The 20,841-nt window shown below is 39.4% G+C and overlaps 1 protein-coding gene and 1 pseudogene across 1 annotated transcript in view; both read right to left on the reverse strand.

Moving 5' to 3' along the window:
* Positions 1–566: 566 nt before the first annotated feature.
* The window catches only part of LOC118624018 (C-type lectin domain family 6 member A-like), a 40,382-nt gene continuing 20,107 nt past the window's right edge, over positions 567–20,841 (reverse strand). The window contains exons 5-6 of the mRNA XM_036251929.1: positions 3,066–3,181; positions 567–1,486 (exon numbers count right to left, since the gene is read on the reverse strand). Coding sequence (XP_036107822.1) covers positions 1,342–1,486; positions 3,066–3,181 — 261 coding nt within the window. The 3' untranslated portion in view covers positions 567–1,341. The remainder of the gene's footprint in view (positions 1,487–3,065; positions 3,182–20,841) is intronic.
* On the reverse strand, positions 16,834–17,924 carry LOC118624019 (annotated as a pseudogene).

The raw sequence follows: 20,841 nt of genomic DNA on the forward strand, positions 1-20,841 counted from the left end.
CAGAACACAAGACACACAGAACATAAGACACACAGAAGACAAGATACACACAGACAGGACATGGCTGCAGCCCCAAGTGCTTGCAGCAGTTTATTTTTAAAGGTAAAAGTTTGGCAACTTGCCCTGCTTACTTAGTAGCTTTATTGGACTTTGTTCCTTATTCTTTCCTTGAACCCTTTATCTGAATAGCATATTCCCTTGTCTGTTCATGTACTGTTCTTAGTAAGAATGTTCCCAGGAAGGTCAGTGCGTGCGAATGCTCCTTCAGGCTCCCCGTTTGCAGCGTAGGAGTGCCTGAGCTCATTTGCAAAGCTTCAGGCATGATCATGGGAAAGCAATAAGGTTAAGCCCTTTGCAGCTGCCCTTAGTTGTCTTTAGTACACTTTCGTGATCCTTAGAACTCCTTCGATGGTACTTTTTTAAAAAATAGAAGAAAAAAATTATCAGTTTTGTATAGAACTACAAAAGACCCTGAATAGCCAAAGCAATCTGAGAAGAACATAAATTCTTCTTGATATACTTGATAAACACAAGTTTATAATTTTAGTGTAGAAGAATTTTTTATTATTTTCCTTCTTGCTACACATATTTTGTATCTTTTTATAGAAATTCTGCTATGGTAGCCAATCTACAATATAGACCTCAGTGATTTTCATCTTCTGCTCTTTATGCCTTTGGTTAATCCACTTCTTTAGGATGTTAGGTTTGGTCTATGTGACCAATAGAATGTACCCGAAGTTCAAGTCATTCACAAAAGACATTGCTATTTTCACTTTCTCTCTTGGATTACTTGCTCTGGTGGAAACCTGTCACCATATTGTGGAATCACTCAAGAAACCCTATGGAGAGTTCCCTATGGTGAGGATCTGAGGCCTTCAGGCAAAAGCCAGTAGCAAATTTACAGCCATGTTAGTGAGACATCTAAGCATCAGATCCTTCAGCTCTTGCCTGGCCTCCAGGTGATTGTAGTCCCAGTTACTATTTTGACCAAAAAAATTTATCAATGGGATTTTGAGAAAAGTCCACCTTAATTTTCAATAGTGACCTCCTGAAAAATCATCTGATAGACAAAATATTGCCATCTCTTGCCCAAGGAATGTTTATAAAATGAAAAATGAATAAAGTAAAGAATGCATAACAAATTAAAGAAAAATACCCCGAAGGAACAGCTCACCCTACTGATAGTGGAAAGGAGGAAACTATAAGAGGAATGATTGAAGGAAGTAAGGTATCTGGATATTTCCATGAACCTCTGTGATAAGAATTATACATAAATTTCAAGAGGAAATTATCATTTTATGATAGGTCTCCACTGAAATGTGACAGTGAATAGAGTTCCACTCATAGATTAACCTTCTTCATCTCACATATTGAATGTCTTTGAGAATTACAGAAAACATCATTCCAGCCCCATCCTCCAGGACTCCAGAAAACTAATGAAGCACAATCCTCTTCAGATAAATTGGGCTCACCCTGGTGCCATAATCTAAAGACAAACAAAGGATAAAAACACTTCAGTGAATGCAAGTAATTTAGAAAGTATATAGGGCTGGGGATTAAAGAGAATGGGGATTAGAGTGAAAAAAAACACTCTAATTATTGCTCTCCTTTTCTCATACTGCCCTTGTGAAAAACCCCAAGTGTAGCCTGGCCAGTGTGGCTCACTGAATTGAGCATTGTCCCATGGACTAAGAGGTCCCCGTTCAATTCCCGGTCAGGGCACATGCCGCCCTTGCAGGCTAGACCCCCCAGTGTGGGGCATGCGGGAGGCAGCCAATCAATGTTTCTCCCATCAATGTTTCTATCTTTCTTTCCCTTCCTCTCTCTCCAAGAAAATTAATGAAAACATATTTTTTAAAAATCCAGTGTAAACACATACTTTTATAATTGCTCCTCTAACACTCCCTTGGCAAATTTTTATGAAATAGAGTAATCTTGACTGTTTCCCTAAAGTCTGATCTGCATTTCTCCTTCTATAAAGAGCTCCTATCCCAATTTTGTGTTGTCCTTTCTTAGTGGCATGTAATAAAGAAAATGCCTCCTTAATTTGTGTACTCTTAACACCTTCTTAAATTCCTGTATTCTCATGGAGCTTGAGTTTGGTCATAAAAATTTACCCTGCCTTCAAGGAATACAATATGTAATAACTGTGATGGGTTTGGTGGGGTAGGACTTTGTTTTTAGAATCAAGAGACCTGATTTTGCCCCTGACTCATTTTGATCTTAAGCAAACAACTTATTCTTCTCAGGCATTGATTGTTCATATATAAAAATAGGAATCATAATCAGGTCCCAAAATAGCTCATAAGATTATGAAAGAATCACATGAGATAATGTATAGTTAAATTCTGGGTTTTTTTCAAAGCCACAAATAAACAGTATTGTTACATAATTAACCTCCTAGAATTGAACATAGTTCTGACACAGATATTTAAGTCTTATTAATTGATGTAAATTTTAATTAAAGTGTCTACCTATGTTTAGAGGCAGCAAACTGTAATGATTAAGAGCACCAATTTTGGCCCTGGCCAGTTTGGCTCAGCGGTTAGAGTGTCGGCCTGCGGTCCGGAGAGACCCGGGTTCGGTTCCCGCTAAGGGCACGTACTTCGGTTGCAGTTTGTCCCCGGCCCTGGTTGGTCGTGTGGGTGGCAGCCACTCGATGTGTCCCTTCACGTCGATGTTTCTCACTCTCTCTCCCTTCCTCTCTCTCCCTCCCACTCTATCTGTACAAAAAATGGAAAAATATCCTCGGGTGAGGATAAAAAAAAAAAAAAAAAAGAGCACCAATGTTGGAGTTAGACATGGAGTTGAGGCCGTTTCTCATCTTACTACTTATTAACCTCAGGAAAGTTAATCCAATTTTCATCAGTAACATGAGTTCTAAAAAATGTTTTAAAAAGTTTAAGTGTGACAATACATGCACTCAGTAAGAGCTTAATAATTTTTAGAATCTGTTGTTATCAGTATAACTATCAGTATTAGCATTAACAGTCACTGCCAACTAAATTTTTCTACATTTTTATGTAAACAAAGCCTGTGGTTCATTAATGTGAATCTGTACTCACCTGAAATTTTCTGCATAAGGTGTGTGATCAATCCATTGCCAATTGTTATTTTTTTGTGGATCTGAGAGTCCCAGAAAATAAGAAAGTGATTTATTCAGGTGCTGAACAATGAAATTCTGCGCAAAGAAAAACAAGTCATAGAATGAACTTTCCAGATTGAATAGAATAAGGGTTCTTTACAGCTCTGAAGAGAAAATAAAATGCAAGGTGTGAGAAACAGTGTAATGACAGCTCATTGGACAAAAGAACAGGCCCAAAACACCAACATTATCACAGGAAGCAGGGAGTTATAACCCATGAATTTCCATCACAGACAGATTTTTTTCCTACTTCACCAAGAGACAGAATTCTGTTTAAATGTATGTTAGCCCTGGCCGGTTTGGCTCAGCGGTTAGAGCGGCGGCCTGCGGTCCTGAGGGACCCGGGTTCAGTTCCCGCTAAGGGCATGTACCTCGGTTGCAGTTTGTCCCCGGCCCTGGTCGGTCGTGCGGGTGGCAGCCACTCGATGTGTTCCTTTCACATCGATGTTTCTCTCTCTCTCTCTGTTCCTCTCTCTCCCTCCCACTCTACCTGAACAAAAAATGGAAAAATGTCCTCGGGTGAGGATAAAAAATAAATAAATAAATAAATAAATAAATAAATAAATAAATGTATGTTAATTTTTGCACTTTCAAAAATTTTTTTTAAATTTATAAGTTCCATCTTATTTTCCATTGTTTATCAGTAAAATTACATTTGAGTTGCCAAAATTCAAATTTGGTTCTCTACTCTTCGAAGTAGTAATTCTTTAGAAAGTAAGTAATTACTTTTAAAAGTTAAACACAAAGAAGTGCTTATTAGATTATAACTGTAGTGATTATTACTTTTAAATTATTAGTCTCATTTTTCCATCTAGGCTTCTGTATTACCTTTATAATCTATCTAGACTGTTTTCTGATTGAGATAAGGTACAATTAATTTTGAATTAATTTTGGATTCAACATTCAGGCTTAAGAATTTCCAGTGCCTGGCCAGAGTAGCTCAGTTGGTTGAGCATTGTACTGTGCATCAAAAAGTTTCTGTTTGGATTCTTGGTCAGGACACCTACCTGGGTTGCCCGTTTGATCCCCAGTTAGGGCAGGTACAGAAGGCAACCAATCAATGTTTCCCTCTCACATCAATGTTTCTTTCTCTTAATCTCTTCCTCTCCCTTAAAATGTCTACAGGTGAGGATTTTAAAAATGTTTTTTCCTGTGTATTGTCCTGAGATTCTCTGACATAAAGCAAACATTCTGGGGGAAGGAAGCTGTTCCTCAGCCAAGGGTATTATAGAATACAAAAATTTCCCTGACATTAATTTCTGTTTTTGAAAGTACCCTGCTCACCCAGGCCAGTGTGGCTCAGTGGGTGAGCATTGACCCATGCACCAAGAGGTTACTGATTTAATTCCTGTTTAGGGCACATGCCCAGGTTGTGAGCCAAATCCTCATTTGGAGGTATGCAGGAGGCAGCCAATCAATGTTCTTGCTCATCAATGTTTCTATCTCTCTCCCTCTCTTTCTAAAATCAATTTAAAAAAATTTTTTTAATAAATAAAAGTACCCTGCTCATTATGGAATAGTATTGTTATCTGCCTAGGCATTTTATATATTCAATTGTATTTATTTATTTATTAATATGTTTTTTTGATTTTTTTTTTTTTTAGAGAAAGAGAAAGAGGGAGAGATAGAAACATTGATGTGAGAGAGAAACATCAATCAGCCATTGCCTTCATGCCCCCTGTTGGGAATTGAGCCTACAACCTGGGCATGTGCCCTGACCAGAAATTGAACCGAGACTTTTCAGTCTATGAGACAATGCTCAATCCAATGAGCTACACCAGCCAGGCTATTTCAATTGTTTTTTAAAATGGACACTTAGGAGGATTCCAAAATGGTGGCAAAGTGAATGGAAGCTACACAGAGCATCTCCCAGAACAAAACTGAAATTACAAGTAAAATAAAGACAAATCATTGGAAAAAAGCAACAGAAAAGCCGCTTGTGAGGATCATATGCCCAGGGACATTGAATTGATCCTGGTAGAGTTGCAGAGGCATGAGAGGGGGACTAGGAGCCCACAGACAGCAGTGGTCTTAGCTGTGAGCAGTGCCTTTGGGGTTAAAATCTCAAGCCAGCTCCACAGTGCAGAGGGCCAGGACAGAGCACTAAATCAGCCAGAGCCACTTACCTTGGGCTTTGGCAGAGAAAGGGCATACTGGACTGGAACTGTGTGAGGATACTTGGGATTAGAGGGTGCTCAGAGGTTTTGCTGAGTTGAGGCCAAGCGGAACAATGGCTAACTTACTCTTTCCCAGGGCTCTGGGGAGAGGTGGCAACCCTTTCTGAAAGATTCAACCCCACCCAGGTGGGCCAAAAAATGCAAATTGAGGCTCATTACAACCAGCATTTGACCCACACTTGGGAAATCTTTTTATGCTGAACACCTGAGGGAGTTTTTCATTAAACTGAAAACCCAAGGCTCTTCAAGTAATAGCCTCCAGGCAAAAAGCTAGAGGATAACTAAACTGTTCCTGGGCTTGAAAATATACCCAGGAAAGTAAGACTTGACAGTGGTGTTTAACATGGGTCCTCCTATGCTTATCCAAACACAGTAGACAGAGCCACAAACAGCAGAACACCAACACTTACAGGGAAAATTTGGCAGGTTCCAAAATCCACTGAGATAACCAAAATGGTGAAACAAACAAACAAAAAAATCGCAAATGAAAGAACACAAGACCTCTACCAAAGATGAGATAAATGAAATGCAGTTAGCAAGTTATCAGAGGTAGAGTTCAGAGCCATGATCTTGAGGAAATTCAACAGCATGGTTAAGGACCTCAATACCATAAGTAAAGATATAGAAGCATTGAAAACAAACCAAGTGAAAATAAAAAACAACATAGCATAAATAAAGAACACATTGAAAGGACTTACCAGCAGAGTAGAGAAAGCTGAGGACCAAATCAGTGAATTAGAAGACAGGACAGAAAAAATCAATCAGTCAGAAAACCAAAAGAAAAAACAATTAAAAAACAAAAAGATAGCTTAAGAGAACTGTGGGATAACTGGGAACATAATAATATTCGCATCATAGGAGTCTCCAAAGAAGAAGAAAATGAGCAAGGGTTAAAGAATATATTTGAAGAAATAGTGACAGAAAACTTCCCTAATTTGGTTAAGGAAGAAGGCATTCAAGTTCAAGAAGCACAGAGAGCCCCAACTAAGAAGAATCCAAACAGGCCCACACCAAGACACATAGTAATTAAAATGCCAAAAATTAAAGACAAATAGAGAATCCTAAAGGAAGCAAGAGATAAGCAACAGGTTAACTACAAAGGAACCCCCATAAGGCTATCAGCTGACTTCTCAACAGACACACTACAGGCCAGAAAGGAATGTCATGAAGTAATCAAGGACATGAAAACCAAGGATCTGAATCCAAGACTACTATATCCAGCAAGGCTATCATTCAAAATAGAAGGTCAAATAAAGAACTTCCCAGACAAAAAAAGGCTAAGGGAAAACATAAGTACCAAACCAGCACTGAAAGAAATGTTAAAAGGACTGCTATAATTAGTAGGAGAAATAGGAAGAAAAATAGAACCACACTAAACAAAAATGGCAATAAATAAATATATTATCAATAATCACCTTAAATGTAAGTGGATTGAATGCTCTGATAAAAAGACACAGAGTAGTTGATTGGATAAGAAAGGATGACTCATAAATATGTTGTTTACAAGAGACGCACCTCACAACAAAAGACTCACATAGGTTGAAAGTGAAGAGATAGAAAAAAATCTTCCAAGCAAACAGAAAGGAAAAAAAGTTGGAATAGCAATACTAATATATGATCAAATAAATTTCAAAATGAAAGCCATAACTAGAGACAAAGAAGGTCACTACATAGTATTAAAAGGATCTATCCAACAGGAAGATATAACCTTGGTAAACATATATGCACTCAATATGGGAGCACCAAAATATATTAAAAATTTGGAGACTGCAAAAGGAGAAGTTGATAGCAAGACAATCCTAAGAGGGGACTTCAACACCCCATTGACACCACTGGATCGATCCTCTAGATAAAAAATTAACCAGAAAACAGAGACTCTACACTACACCAAATGGATTTAATAGAGATCTACAGAGAATTACACCCAAAACTGCAGAATTTACATTCTTCTGAAGTGCACTTGGGACATTCTCAAACATAGACCGCATGTTAGGACACACACTAAGTCTCTACAAGTTCAAGAAGATTTAAATCATATCAAGCATCTTCTCAGATAACAATGCATGAAACTGAAATTCAATTGCAACAATAACATGAAAAGACATTTGAAAACATGGAGCCTAAATACCATGTTATCAAACAATAAATGGGTTACTGAGGAGATCAAGAAAGAAATTAAAAACTTCCTGGAAACCAATGAAAATGAACACACAACAACACAAAAATTATGGAATGCAGTGAAAGCAGTTCTGAGAGGGAAGTTTATAGCACTACAAGCTTACCTCAAGAAACAAGAAAAATTTTTAATAGACTATCTAACCTTACAACTTAAAGAACTAGAAAGCAAACAAAAAAGAAAACCCCAGAGCAAGTAGAAAGAGGGAAATAGTAAAGATCAGAGCAGAAATAAATGGAGACCAAAAAATAATTCAAAGGATCAATGAAACAAAGAGCTGGTTTTTCGAAAAGATAAACAAGATTGATGGATTCTTAGCTAGACTCACGAAGAAACAAAGAGAGAGAACCCAAATACACAAAATCGAACATGAAAGAGGAGAAGTAAAAACTGACACCACAGAAATATAAAGGATTGTTAACAAATACTATGAACAATTATATGGCAACAAATTTGACAATCTAAGCAAAACTGATAAATTTCTAGAAACACATCGTCTCTTAAAACTGGACCAGGAAAAGATAGAAAACTTGAACAGACCAATAACAACTAAGGAAATTGAAGATGTAATCAAGACTCTCCCAGCAAACAAAAGTCCAGGCCTGGACAGCTTCATCGGGGAGTGTTACCAAACATTCAAAGAAGAACTAACACCAATTCTCCTCAAACTATTCCAAAAAATTCAAGAAGGAAGACTTCCAAACTCGTTATATGAGGCCAGCATAATTCTAATTCCAAAGCCCAAAAAACACACTGCAAAGAAAGAAAACTACAAGCCAACATCCCTGATGAGCATAGATGCCAAAATCCTGAACAAAATACTAGCAAATTGAATCCAGCAATACATCAAAAAAATTATTCACCGTCACCAAGTGGGATTCATCCCAAGCATGCAAGGCTGGTACAAAATTTGCAAATTGATAAATGTGATACATCATGTAAACAAAATGAAAGATAAAAATAACATGATCATATCAATAGATGGTGAAAAAGCATTCAACAAAATCCAGCACCCATTTCTGATAAAAATGCTCAGCAATGTGAGAATAGAGAAATCATATCTCAACATAATAAAGGCCATATATGAAAGACCTACAGTCAACATCATATCCAATGGGTAGAAATTGAAAACATCATTTTCTTTAAAAACAGGAACAAGACAGGGACGGCCACTTTTGCCACTGTTATTTAACATAGTACTGGAAGTCTTAGCCACAGCAATCAGACAGGAAGAAAAAATAAAAGGGATCCAAATTGAAAAGGAGGAAGTGAGCCCTGGGTGGTTTGGCTCAGCGGTTGGAGTGTTGGCCTGCGGACCAGATAGTCCCAGGTTTGGTTCCTACTAGGGGCATATACCAAAAGAAATAAAATAAAATAATAAAATAATAATAATAAAGAAAAAAGAAAAAATAAGAAGAGGAGGAAGTGAAACTGTCATTATTCACAGATGACAATATTATACATAGAAAACCATAAGGACTTCATAAAAAATCTACTAGACTTAATAAATGAATTTGGCAAAGTAGCAGGATACAAAATTAATGTCAAGAAACCGATGGCATTCTTATACACCAATGATGAACTCACAGAAAAAGAAACTAAAATAAATCCCATTTACCATCACAGCAAAAAATTAAGATACCTAGGAATAAACTTAACCAAAGAAATAAAGGACCTATTTGCAGAAAACTACAGAACATTGAAGAAAGAAATAAAGAAAGACATAGAAAAGTGGAAGCACATACCTTGTTCATAGATTGGAAGAAGTAACATCATTCAAATGTCCGTATTACCCAAAGCAATCTATAGATTCAGTGCAATCCCCATCAAAATATCAATGACATATTTTACATACCTAGAAAAAATACTTCAAAAGTTTATATGGAACCAGAAAAGACCTTGAATAGCCACAGCAATCTTGAAAAAGAGGGACAAAGTAGGTGGGATCACAATACTGGATATCAAGTTATATTACAAGGCTACTGTAATTAAAACAGCCTGGTACTGGCACAAGAACAGGAATATAGACGAATAGAACAAAACAGAGAACCCAGAAATTGACCCAATACATTATGCTCAATTAATATTTGACAAAGGTGGCAAGAGCATACAGTGGAGTCAAGACAGCCTTTTTAATAAATGGTGTTGGGAAAATTGGACAGCTACATGCAATAAAATGAAACCAGACCATCAACTTACACTATACTCAAGAATAAACTTAAAATGGATAAAAGACTCATGAATCCATAAAAATTCTAGAAGAAAATGTAGGCAACAAAATTTTGGACATCACGCGCAGAATTTTCACTGATGCAATGCTTAAGGCAAGAGAAACAAAGGAGAAAATGAACACGTGGGACTACATCAGTGAAAAGCTTCTGCACAGCAAAAGAAACAACCATCAAAATAGAAAGGGAACCGACTCTATGGGAGAGCATAACTGCCAATGATGTATCAGATAAGGGGTTAATTTTCAAAATATATAGAGTGTTCATACAATTCAACAAAAGGAAGACAAAAACACCAATTAGAAAATGGGCAGAAGAGCTAAAGAGACAGAGCTCCAAACAGGACATACAAATGGCATATGAAGAGACATATGAAGAAATGCTCAACATCACTAATCATCAGAGAGTGCAAATTAAAACAACAATGAGGTATCAATTCATACCTGTGAGAATGGCCACCATCAACAAAGCATCAAACAAGTGTTCGTGAGGGTGTGAAGAAAAGGGGACTCTAGTACACTGCTGGTGGGAATGCAAACTGGTGCAACCACTATGAAAAACACTATGGTGTTACCTGAAAAATTAAAAATTGAATTGCCATTTGATTCAGTGGTCCCACTTCTAGGAATATACCCTAAGAAGCCTGAAACACCAATCAGAAAGAATATATGTACCCTATGTTCATAGCAGCATTATTTACAATTGCCAAGATCTGGAAACAACCCAAGTATCCATCAGTAGATGAGTGGATAAAAAAAGCTGTGGTACATGTACACAATAAATTATGATGCAGTTTTAAGAAAGAAAGATCTCATCATTTGAGATGACATGGAGGAACCTGGAGAGTATTATGCTAAGCGAAACAAGCCAAGCAGAGAAAGACAAATATCACATGATCTCACTTATTTGTAAAATATAATGAACATCACAGTCTGAAGAACAGGGGAGACCCAGAGATGTGGAAGTAGGGTGCAGACTGACAACACTCAGAAGAGGGGATGTGGGGTGAGGGAAGTGATAAACCACAGAACTTATATGCATATTCACATAACTGATGGACATGGACAACAAAGCTGGGGATGAGGTGAGGGGGTGGGGAGGAGGGTGTCCATAGGAAAAACAGGAGAAACATCTGTAACAAAAATAAGTTAAAAAAATAAATAAATAAAATAAAAAGAAAAAGGAAAAAAAATTTTAAAACAAAAATGTACTCTTATACCCCTCTTTGGTATTAATTACCATTGTAGGTTTAGCATATCTGTAGCTTGATATTAAAGAATTTTAAAAGAAGAGAGAGAAAGAATCTGTCTTATTCCCAAATGGTTTCACTCATTTTAGTAAGAAAGAATATGTACCTTTTTAATATGATATTTTTGTAATTAAAAAGTAGTTGCAGGTAATGTTTATAACATGTCAGACATTGTAATTTCCTATGATAGTTATATTTACAATTTTTTGCAGATTGAAGTTTTATGTACTGAACCACAGATTTTACAGGCTTCTAACTGTATAATTTCCTTGCACATTTTAGCTATAAGAATAGATGACCTCCCACAAAAAACAAACAAAACCATAATATGCATTCAGTAGAGAAGTGTCTTGCCTAACTACACAGTTGTGATGAAATTATGTTTCTGAGTTTCTTGCTTCAGTGAAATACATACGTGTATGTGTAGTAGGGAAATGGGATGACAGGTAAGTTAAAAATGGCATCCTTTTCCAAAGAGTTCAGACTTTTAATTAACTATTATAAAATAGGCTGCAAGTCATTGCTTAAGATTGGTTTTCCTTGGGTTTTTGCTAAAACAATCTTAGTAATTTTCTTCATTTCAAATAACTCGGAATCTTAAATGCCACTATCTCAGATAAATGAACTTTTTTGTTTTGTTTTAGGTACATATTGTGTGGATACATTAATCTAAACAAAAAAAAATTTTGCCTTTATTCCAGTGAATAGCACAAGTTTTGAATAAAATGAGCAATTTTTACACAGCAGCAGAGGTTCAGGAACAGACGCCTGCCCCTGGCAACAGCAGAGGAGATCAGGAATGGAGTCCCACCATCAGCAACAGCCGAGGCTTAGGAGTTGAGCACCACCTCAACCCAAGCAGCAGTGGAGACTTGGGAGGTAAGACCTTCCCCCAGCAGCAGCAGCAGTGGTAGATCAAGAGAGCCCTGCTCCTGGCAGCTGCAGCAGTGGCAGATTTGGAGCAGAGCCACACTTCCAGCAGCAGCAAAGACTTGGGAGAGGAGCACCATCCCTGCTCCCAGAAGCAGCAGAGGCTAGGGAGCCCAGACCCACCCCTGGAAGCAGCAGCAGTGGTGTATCTGGAGCCAAAAACCACTCAGCAGTAGCAGCAGCAGAGGATCAAGAGCCAAGACCTGCCCTGGCCGGTTTGGCTCAGCGGTTAGAGCATTGGCCTGAGGTCTGGAGAGACCCGGGTTCGGTTCCCGCTAAGGGCACGTACCTCAGTTGCAGTTTGTCCCCGGCCCTGGTTGGGTCGTGTGGGTGGCGACCACTCGATGTGTCCCTTTCACGTCGATGTTTCTCTCTCTCTCCCTCCCTCTCTATCTGAACAAAATATCGAAAAAATGTCCTCGGGTGAGGATAAAAAAAAAAAAAAGAGCCAAGACCTGCCCTCAACAACAGCAACAGCACAGCAGATGAGAGGCACTGGTCCTGAGGGCCACACACCAGAACACCAGGACCCTACAGCCTCCACAGCAGCTAAGAGCCACCTGTCCCTCCACTGAAGACACCACCAAGAACAGCCAGCACCCCTGGATTACTGGACTGGATCAGAGATCCAGCCACAGCACAACCTGATGACTCTGAACACATCAACCTGCCAGCATGAACTGGTGCATCCCAAACTACCAGATCATGAAAATTATGAGACAAAAAAACAACACCAAATTAAAGAAAAGGAGGAATTTCCAAAAAAAGAAACTAAATGAAATGGAGGCAATCAGTTTGTCAGAAAAAAAACCTCAAAGTAGTTGTAGTAAGGGTGCTCAAACTTAGTGAGAATTACAGGCAGCCTAATGAGAACTATAAATAACTCAGCAGGAGCTTGAAAAGAGAAGCGAGCCTTGGCTGGTTTGGCTCAGCAGTTAGAGCGTTGGCCTGCAGATTATAGAGACCCAGGTTCGGTTACCGCTAGGGGCACATACCTCGGTTGCAGTTTGTCCCCAGACCTGGTTGGTCATGCGGGTGGTAGCCACTTGATGTGTCCCTTTCACGTTGATGTTTCTCTCTCTCTCTCTCTCTCTCTCTCTCTCTCTTCCTCTCTCTCCCTCCCACTCTATTGGAACAAAAAATAGAAAAAATGTCCTCGGGTGAGGAAAAAAAGAGAGAGAAGTGAAAGCTATTAACAAGAGTCAAGCAGAAGTAAATAATGACATATCTGAAATAAATAACATTTGGAAAAGATTCAATAGCATATTAGAAGACACTGAGGACCAAATCAATGAGATGGAAGACAAAGTAGAAAAAAACACCCAAATAGAGCAGCAAATGGAAAATAATTTAAAAGCAGGAGGAGAGTTTAAGGGAGCTTTGAAACAATATGAAATGTAACAATATTTGCACCATAGGGGTACCAGAAGGAGAAGAATAAGAAAAAGGAATAGAGAATCTATTTAAAGAAATGATGACAGAAAACTTCTCTAACCTGATAAAGGAAAGTCACACACGTACAAGAAACACAGAGTGTCCCACTCAAGATGTACCCCAAAAGACCCACACCAAGACACATTATAATTAAAATTGCAAAAGTTGAAGACAAAGAAGGAATCTTAAAGACAGCAAGAGAGAGACAGAAAGTTACCTACTAAGGCGCTCCCATAAGAATGTCAGTTGATTTTTCTTTTTTATTTTTTTATTTTTTATAATCTTTTTTTTTTTTTTATTGATTAATTTTTGTTACAAATGATTCTCCTTTTTCCCCTCAGTGATTCCCCCCTCCCCCTTCCCTCCCTGCCCCTTCCCCCGATTGTTGTCCATGTCCACTGTTCATGCCTACATGCATATAAATTCTGTTGTTCATCCCTCTCTCAGCTCCCCACTCCTTAGGGGATTGTCCTCAAACTGTTATGTTCATTATATTCCAGAAATCAGTGAGATCATATGAAATTTGTCTTTCTCTGCTTGGCTTGTTTCACTTAGGATGATACTTTCCAGGTCCCTCCATGTAGTCTCAAAGGATAAGAGATCTTTCTTTCTTACCGCTGCGTAGTACTCCATTGTGTATATGTACCACAGCACTGCAGACCAGAAGGGAGTGCCATAAAATATACAAAGTAATGAAAAACAAGGGACTAAATTCAAGACTACTCTATCTAGCAAAGCTATCATTCAAAACTGAGGTGAAATAAAGAGCTTAGCAGACAAAAACAAAACAAAACAAAAAAACTAAAGGAGTTTATTACCACCAAACAACAAATGTTAGACTGTTAAGATGAAGAAGAAGAAGAAGAAGAAGAAGAAGAAGAAGAAGAAGAAGAAGAAGAAGAAGAAAGCAAGAGAGAGAAACACAGACATGAAGAATAAAAATGGTAATAAATAAGTACCTATCAATAATAACCATAATAACCTTAAATGTAGATGGCTTAAATGCTTCAGGCAAAAGACATAAGGTAGCTGACTGGATAAGAAAATATGACCTATATATATGTTGTCAACAAAAAACTCACCTCAGAACAAAAAACTCACACAGGATAAAAGTGGAGGAATGAAGAAATATTTTCCATGCATGAAAGCAGAAAAAAACCTGGGTTAGCAGTACTCATATCTGATAAAATAGACTTCTAAGTGAAGGCCATAACTAGAGACAAAGAAGACTGCTACATAATAATTAAGAGATTGATCTAACAAAAGGATATAACCTTGATAAACATTTATGCACATTATATAGGAACACAAAAATATATTTTAAAACATCTGGAGGACTTCAAGAAAGAAATCAAGTGCAATACAATTATAGTAGGGGACTTTAACAACCCACTGACATCACTGGATAGATCATCTAGACAAAGAATAAACAAGAAAACAGAGACCGTAAATGACACACTAGATCAGATTAATTTAATTGATATTTACAGAACATTTCACCACAAGACTGAAGAATATACGTTCTTCTCAAGTGCACATGGAATAATCTCAAAGATAGACCACATGTTAGAATACAAATTAAGCCTCTGCTAGTTCAAAAAGATTGAAATCATATCAAGCATCTTCTCAGATCACAATGGCATGAAACTAGAAATCAATTGCAACAAGAACATGCAAAGACATTTCAACACATGGAGGCTAAATAGCATGTTATTAAACAATGAATGGGTTACCAATAAGACCAAGGAAAAAATTAAGAACTTCCTGGAAACCAATGAAAACAAACACAATACAACACAAAATCTGTGGAACACAACAAAAGCAGCTCTGAGAGGAAAGTACATAGCATTACAGGTCTACCTCAAAAACAAGACAAATTGTTAATAAACTCTGTAACCCTACAAATTAAAAAACTAGAAAGAGAATGAAAAATAAAATCCAGAGTTAGAAGTAAGAAAATAATAAAGATCAGAGTGGAAGTAAATGACATAGAGACTAAAACACACACACACACACACACACACACACACACACACACTACAAAAGATCAATGAAACCAAGAGATGGTTCTTTGAAAAGATAAACAAGATTGACCAATTTCTAGCCAGGCTTACCAAGAAACAAGGAAAGAGGACTTAATAAATAAAATTAGAAATGAAAGATGTGAAGTAACAACTGACACCACAGAAATACAAAGGATTGTAAGAAATACTATAAACAATTATATACCAACATATTGGACAATCTAGGTGAAATGGACAAATTTCTAGAATCACACAGTCTCCAAAAACTAAATTGGGAAGAGATAGAAAACTTGAATAGACAAATAACAACTAAGAAAATTGAAGATGTAATCAATAAACTCTCAGCAAACAAAAGCCTGGGCTGGATGGCTTAATGGGGAGTTTTACTGAGCATTCAAAGAAGAACTAACACCAATTCTCCTCAAACTATTCCAAAAAATTCAAGAAGAAGGAAAGCTTCCAAACTTTTTTTATGAGACCAGCATAATTCTAATTCTAAAACCGGATAAAGACATTACAAAGAAAGAAAACTACAGGCCGATAACCCTGATGAACATAGATGCCAAAATCATTAACAAAATATTAGCAAATCAGATCCAGCAATACATCAAAAAATTATTCACCGTGACCATGTGGGATTCATCCCAGGGATACAAAGCTGGTACAACATTTGCAAATCAATAAATGTGGTACACCACATAAACAAAATGAAAGACAAAAAAACATATGATCATATCAATAGATGCTGGAAAAGCATTTAACAAGATCCAGCACCCATTTCAATTGGTGTTAACATCTGTAACACAAATAAATTAATTAGTAAAAAAAAAAAAAAAAAAAAAAAGACATAGAGTGGCTGACTAGATTTAAAAAAATAAACCACAACTATATGCTGCCCACAAAAGACTCACTTCAGTTTTAAAGACACATACATTGAAAGTGAAGGGATGGAAAAAGAAAACTGTAACAAGAGATAATGAAAGTCGTTATATAATAATAAAGATATATCATGAAGATATATGAAGATATAACATCATAAAGATATAACAATCATAAATATGCTTGCACCCACCATTGAAGTATCTAAACTATATTAAGCAAATGTAAACAGATCTGAAAGAAGATTATAAGGTAGGTCACAAAACATCTTAGCAAATTTCGAAAAACTGAAATCATATCAAGTATCTTTCCTGAAAACAGTGGTATAAAACGAGAAACAAATAATAGAAGGAAAGCTAGAAAATTCACAAATATGTGGGGATAAAACAACATGCTTTTAAACAACCGATGGACCAAAAAAGAACTAAAAGGTAAACAAAAAATATCTTGAGACAAACAGAAATGGAAACATTATCAAAGCCTTTGGAATGCTGCAAAAGCCTCCCCCCCCCCCCCCAAAATTAGGCCCTTTATTTTTGGATTGTCACCAAAAATCACTTTGGGTTCAGGCACATTGTGAAGTGTCAGAGGGAAAGTGGGTTAGCAGGACACAGGAGAAGGGCTATGGGCAGTGCTGACCATTTCCTTAAGGGGAGGAGAAGTGGCCACAGAACAGAATACTGTTGGTTTTGCTGTGCTGTATAAAAAAAGGAAGGGGTGGTCAGCACAGAACCTGGGGGTGATTCTAGCACACGGAAGCACCACTGCCACCTCTGTGCCTTCCTTGTTGACCTCCACAAAGGATTTGTGCACGACCTTGGACAGAAACAGGTTTCTCCCACACAACATTCCAGAAAAGCCCGCCTTTTCCTGATCAAAGGCATCAGGCATGCCCAGAGAGCGCAGGACAGCCTCCATGTCGTAGTTCTCCTCCAGTTTAAATCTAGGGAGGAGTACCTCCACCTCTTCCTCATCCAGCATATCAGGCCCGGTCCATTCCATGAATTTCTCAAAAGTAAGTTGTTTTTCCACCGTCTCTAGGTCGACATGTTCATCGGGGAGCGTGATGATCATGTTCAGCTCTTTGCCGACATAAGGCAGCACGAGAATTTTGGTGAATATTTCTCCTATGTAGGTCATATTAAAGGTAGATTTCTTAAACATCATTTTCACAAGTTTCTCCTCATTCTTGCTGACTTTAAATGGTCTCTCCTTGGTGTGCTGTTTGCTAAACTGACTGTTCCAGGTTCCTTTGAAGTAGATGGCATTCAGGAGAACCAGGACTACTTTGGTTAACTTAATTTGGAGACAGTAACTCTGTAATTTTACCTTCTGTCTTGTTAGCTACCCAGGTGTTGATGTGTTTTCTGGCCTCCTCTGCAGCTTTGAAGAAGTCCAGCTCTTCCATCTCCACTTCGTAGAATTTGTGGCAGGAATTTTTAAAAGATGAGTTGAAATCATAAGACTTTTCTCCAAAGAGCCTGTTGGCAGTTCTCAGCAAATACTGTGTGTCAGTCTTGTTAACCTCGGCAAGAAGCAACGGGAAACCCTGGTGGACATGTTCACCTCCGCCACCACTTTTACTCAAAAAAAGTGCCTGGACCATCTGCCGTGGTGTTGCCCTTTGCCCCCATGAAGACCATGGCCAGGGCAGAGGAGATGCTCATGGGCGGAAGAACACGTTTTTCTATCTTTTGTCACCCAGGTTTTTCAAAAGGTTTAAGGCAAAAGAGCTATTTGCTTTGGACAGAGTATCCACGATGGTGAGTTTTTATCTATGTGGCCTGAGTGACCTCGACAGTTCTGCGGAATTAGCCAAGTTCCTGGGCCTGCAAAAGCAATTCTAAGAGGACCGTTTATGCTGATAAACATCTACATTATGAAGAAGACCCTGGCCTGTTTGGCCTAGCGTTTAGAGCATTGGCCTGAGGACCAAAGAGTCTCAGGTTTGATTCCAGTCAAGGACTCGTACCTTGGTTACAGTTCAATCCCTGGCCCTAGTTGGGGTTGTGTAGGAAGCAACCAATTGATGTGTCTCTCTCACCTCGATGTTTCTCTCTCTCTCTCTCTCTCTCTCACTCTCTCTCTCTCTCCTCCCCTTCCCACTCTATCTGAAAACAAATGGAAAAATATCCTCAGGTGAGTATTTGAAAAAAAACAAAGAATGAAAAAGAAGCATCACAAATAATTAAAGTAACTTTACACTTCAAGTACCTGGAAAGAAAGGGAATAAATAAGCCCAAATCTAACAGAAAAAAAAAAAAAAAAAAAAAAGATCAGAGAGAGAGGACAGAAAGATGGTGGCATAGGTAAATGCAGTATGTGTCCTCCCACAACCACATCAAAATTACAACAAAACTATGCCTGGCCAGTTTGGCTCAGTGGTTAGATGGCGGCTTGCGGTCCAGAGAGACCCAGATTCAGTTCCTACTAAGGGCACGTATCTTGGTTGCAGTTTGTCTTTGGCCCTGGTTGGGTTGTGTGGGTGGCAACCACTTGATGTGTCCCTTTCACATCGATGTTTCTCTCTCTCTCCCTCCCACTCTATCTGAACAAAAAATGGAAAAATGTCCTCGGGTGAGGATAGAAAAAAATTTATTACAAAACTACAACACAACCATCATTCAGAACCACCTGAAATCCAGCTGAATAGAAGTCCTACAACTACGAAATTAAAGAAGCAGACACATCTAGACTGGTAGGAGGGGCAGAGGTGCAGATGAGCTGGCCGCACACCCACGTGTGGCAGATAAAAATCAAGAGGGTCACCTTAGTGGGGAAGCCCCTCCCTGAGGAGTGAAGGGTCCCCATCCCACACCAGGTGCCAGCTCAGGGTCTCAGTACCAGGAAGAAAAGTCCCCATAACTTCTGGCTGTAAAACCAGCAGGAACTGAGACTGAGGGAGGGTGCAGCTGCGGAAGCCCCAGCAGTTCCTCTTAAAGGGCCCACGCGCAGACTTACTCAGACATGCTCCCTCGGAGTTCTGAGGGGAGGCAGCTTGAGGGGCACCAGAGAACAAGGAAGAACTGAACTGTTTGGCCTCCAGACAAGGGCTGGAGGAGCAGCTTTCTCCTGGACAGATGTGCTGGTGGAGGCCATTTTTCCTTGGTGAGTCCTTCCCCGACAGGGCAGGCAGACAGCCTCCGTATCTGGAACTCCAGCAACCTGGCTCACACTGTGTGTCCCACCCTGGTGATTCCCTATGGCACCACCCCACCCAACTTTTGAGCCCACCCAAGCTGTTTCCAAAGGTTTTACTATAGGATTGGCCTGTCTTGGATCCTGCTTCACAATTTCCTAAAATCTCTCAAATAAGCAGCATCTGGAGCTGAGTCCACCAGTGCACCTGGCACAATCAGGCCAGTGGACACCCTGTGTCAACACAGACCAGTGCACAGTAGTGGAGCTGTCAAGGTACCAGTTGCGGAAACCGCAAATGGCCTGGAGCCCAGCACCATCCCCCACAGTAGCAGCCTGATCAGAGTTGAGATATACCCACAGCAACAGAGGCTGGGGAACAGACATCCATCCCCAGGTAACAGAAGCAGACCAGCAGCAGCAGAGAACTATCCCCCCACCCCAAGAAAAAAACTACAGCAAAGGCTGAGCAGGAGTTGAACCCCACTAGGCAGCAGCACTCCTCAGCCACCAGTGGCAGGACTGGGGGCTCCATAGGGCCTTGTGCGACCCAGCGGCCCACAAGAGTGGTGTGGAGCCAGGGTTCCGGATGGACCTGTGCAATCCAGTGGCTCAAAAGAGTGGTGCAGAGCTGGGGCTTGAGAGGGCCAATCTCAGTGAGCCCCATACCTCTCATTAAGTGGCCCCAGGCCTGGCACTAGAAGCAGCTAGCCTTGGTTCCCAACTTTGCTTTTCCTGGACACCTCCAAGCCCAGCACAAGAAGCAGCCATCAGCAGTTCACTTTGTAGCTTATGCTGGGTGGCCCTGAATAGAGCACAGGCAGTGGCTGACCTTGCCCCAGAGCCAGCACACCTGGTGGACAGCTTCAGACCACATTGAAACACCACCACCCAACCACCTCCACAAGTGATACACTCAATGAATGGACTCAGTGGGTACCAGAGCCCTACTGAAGTGAGTCTTGTTCTGTGTGGTGAGCCCCTACACAGCTGGTCCTCCAAGGTAGTGGCTAGTGGACATAGCCAGTTCTTGCAGCTGACCAGCCTGAATAAACCCTTCCCACTGATGCTCCAACAGCAATCAAGACTCAATTACAAGTGAAGGTGTACAGTCCACACTAGGGGTGCACCGCAAGAGCCCAGCTGCGGTGATCAGGGAGACCGTGCCACTGGATCCTACAGGACACCTACAACAGTAGGCCACCCTACAAAGCCTAGGAGGCATAGCAACCCTGCCTAATACATAGAAACAATCACAGGGAAGCAGCCAAAATAAGGAGACAAAGAAACATGTCCTGAATGAAAGAAAAGAACAAAACTCCAGGAAATGAACTAAACAAAACAGATAAGCAATCTAACAGATGCAGAGTTCAGAACACAGGTTATAAGGTTGCTCAGGGAACTTGGTGAGACATTCAAGGAACTTAAGGAGACCTCTGAAGAACTTAGTGAGAACATCAA

Source organism: Molossus molossus, unplaced genomic scaffold, assembly GCF_014108415.1.
Source record: "Molossus molossus isolate mMolMol1 unplaced genomic scaffold, mMolMol1.p scaffold_m16_p_10, whole genome shotgun sequence".
In the NCBI taxonomy this organism is placed as follows: Eukaryota; Metazoa; Chordata; class Mammalia; order Chiroptera; family Molossidae; genus Molossus; species Molossus molossus.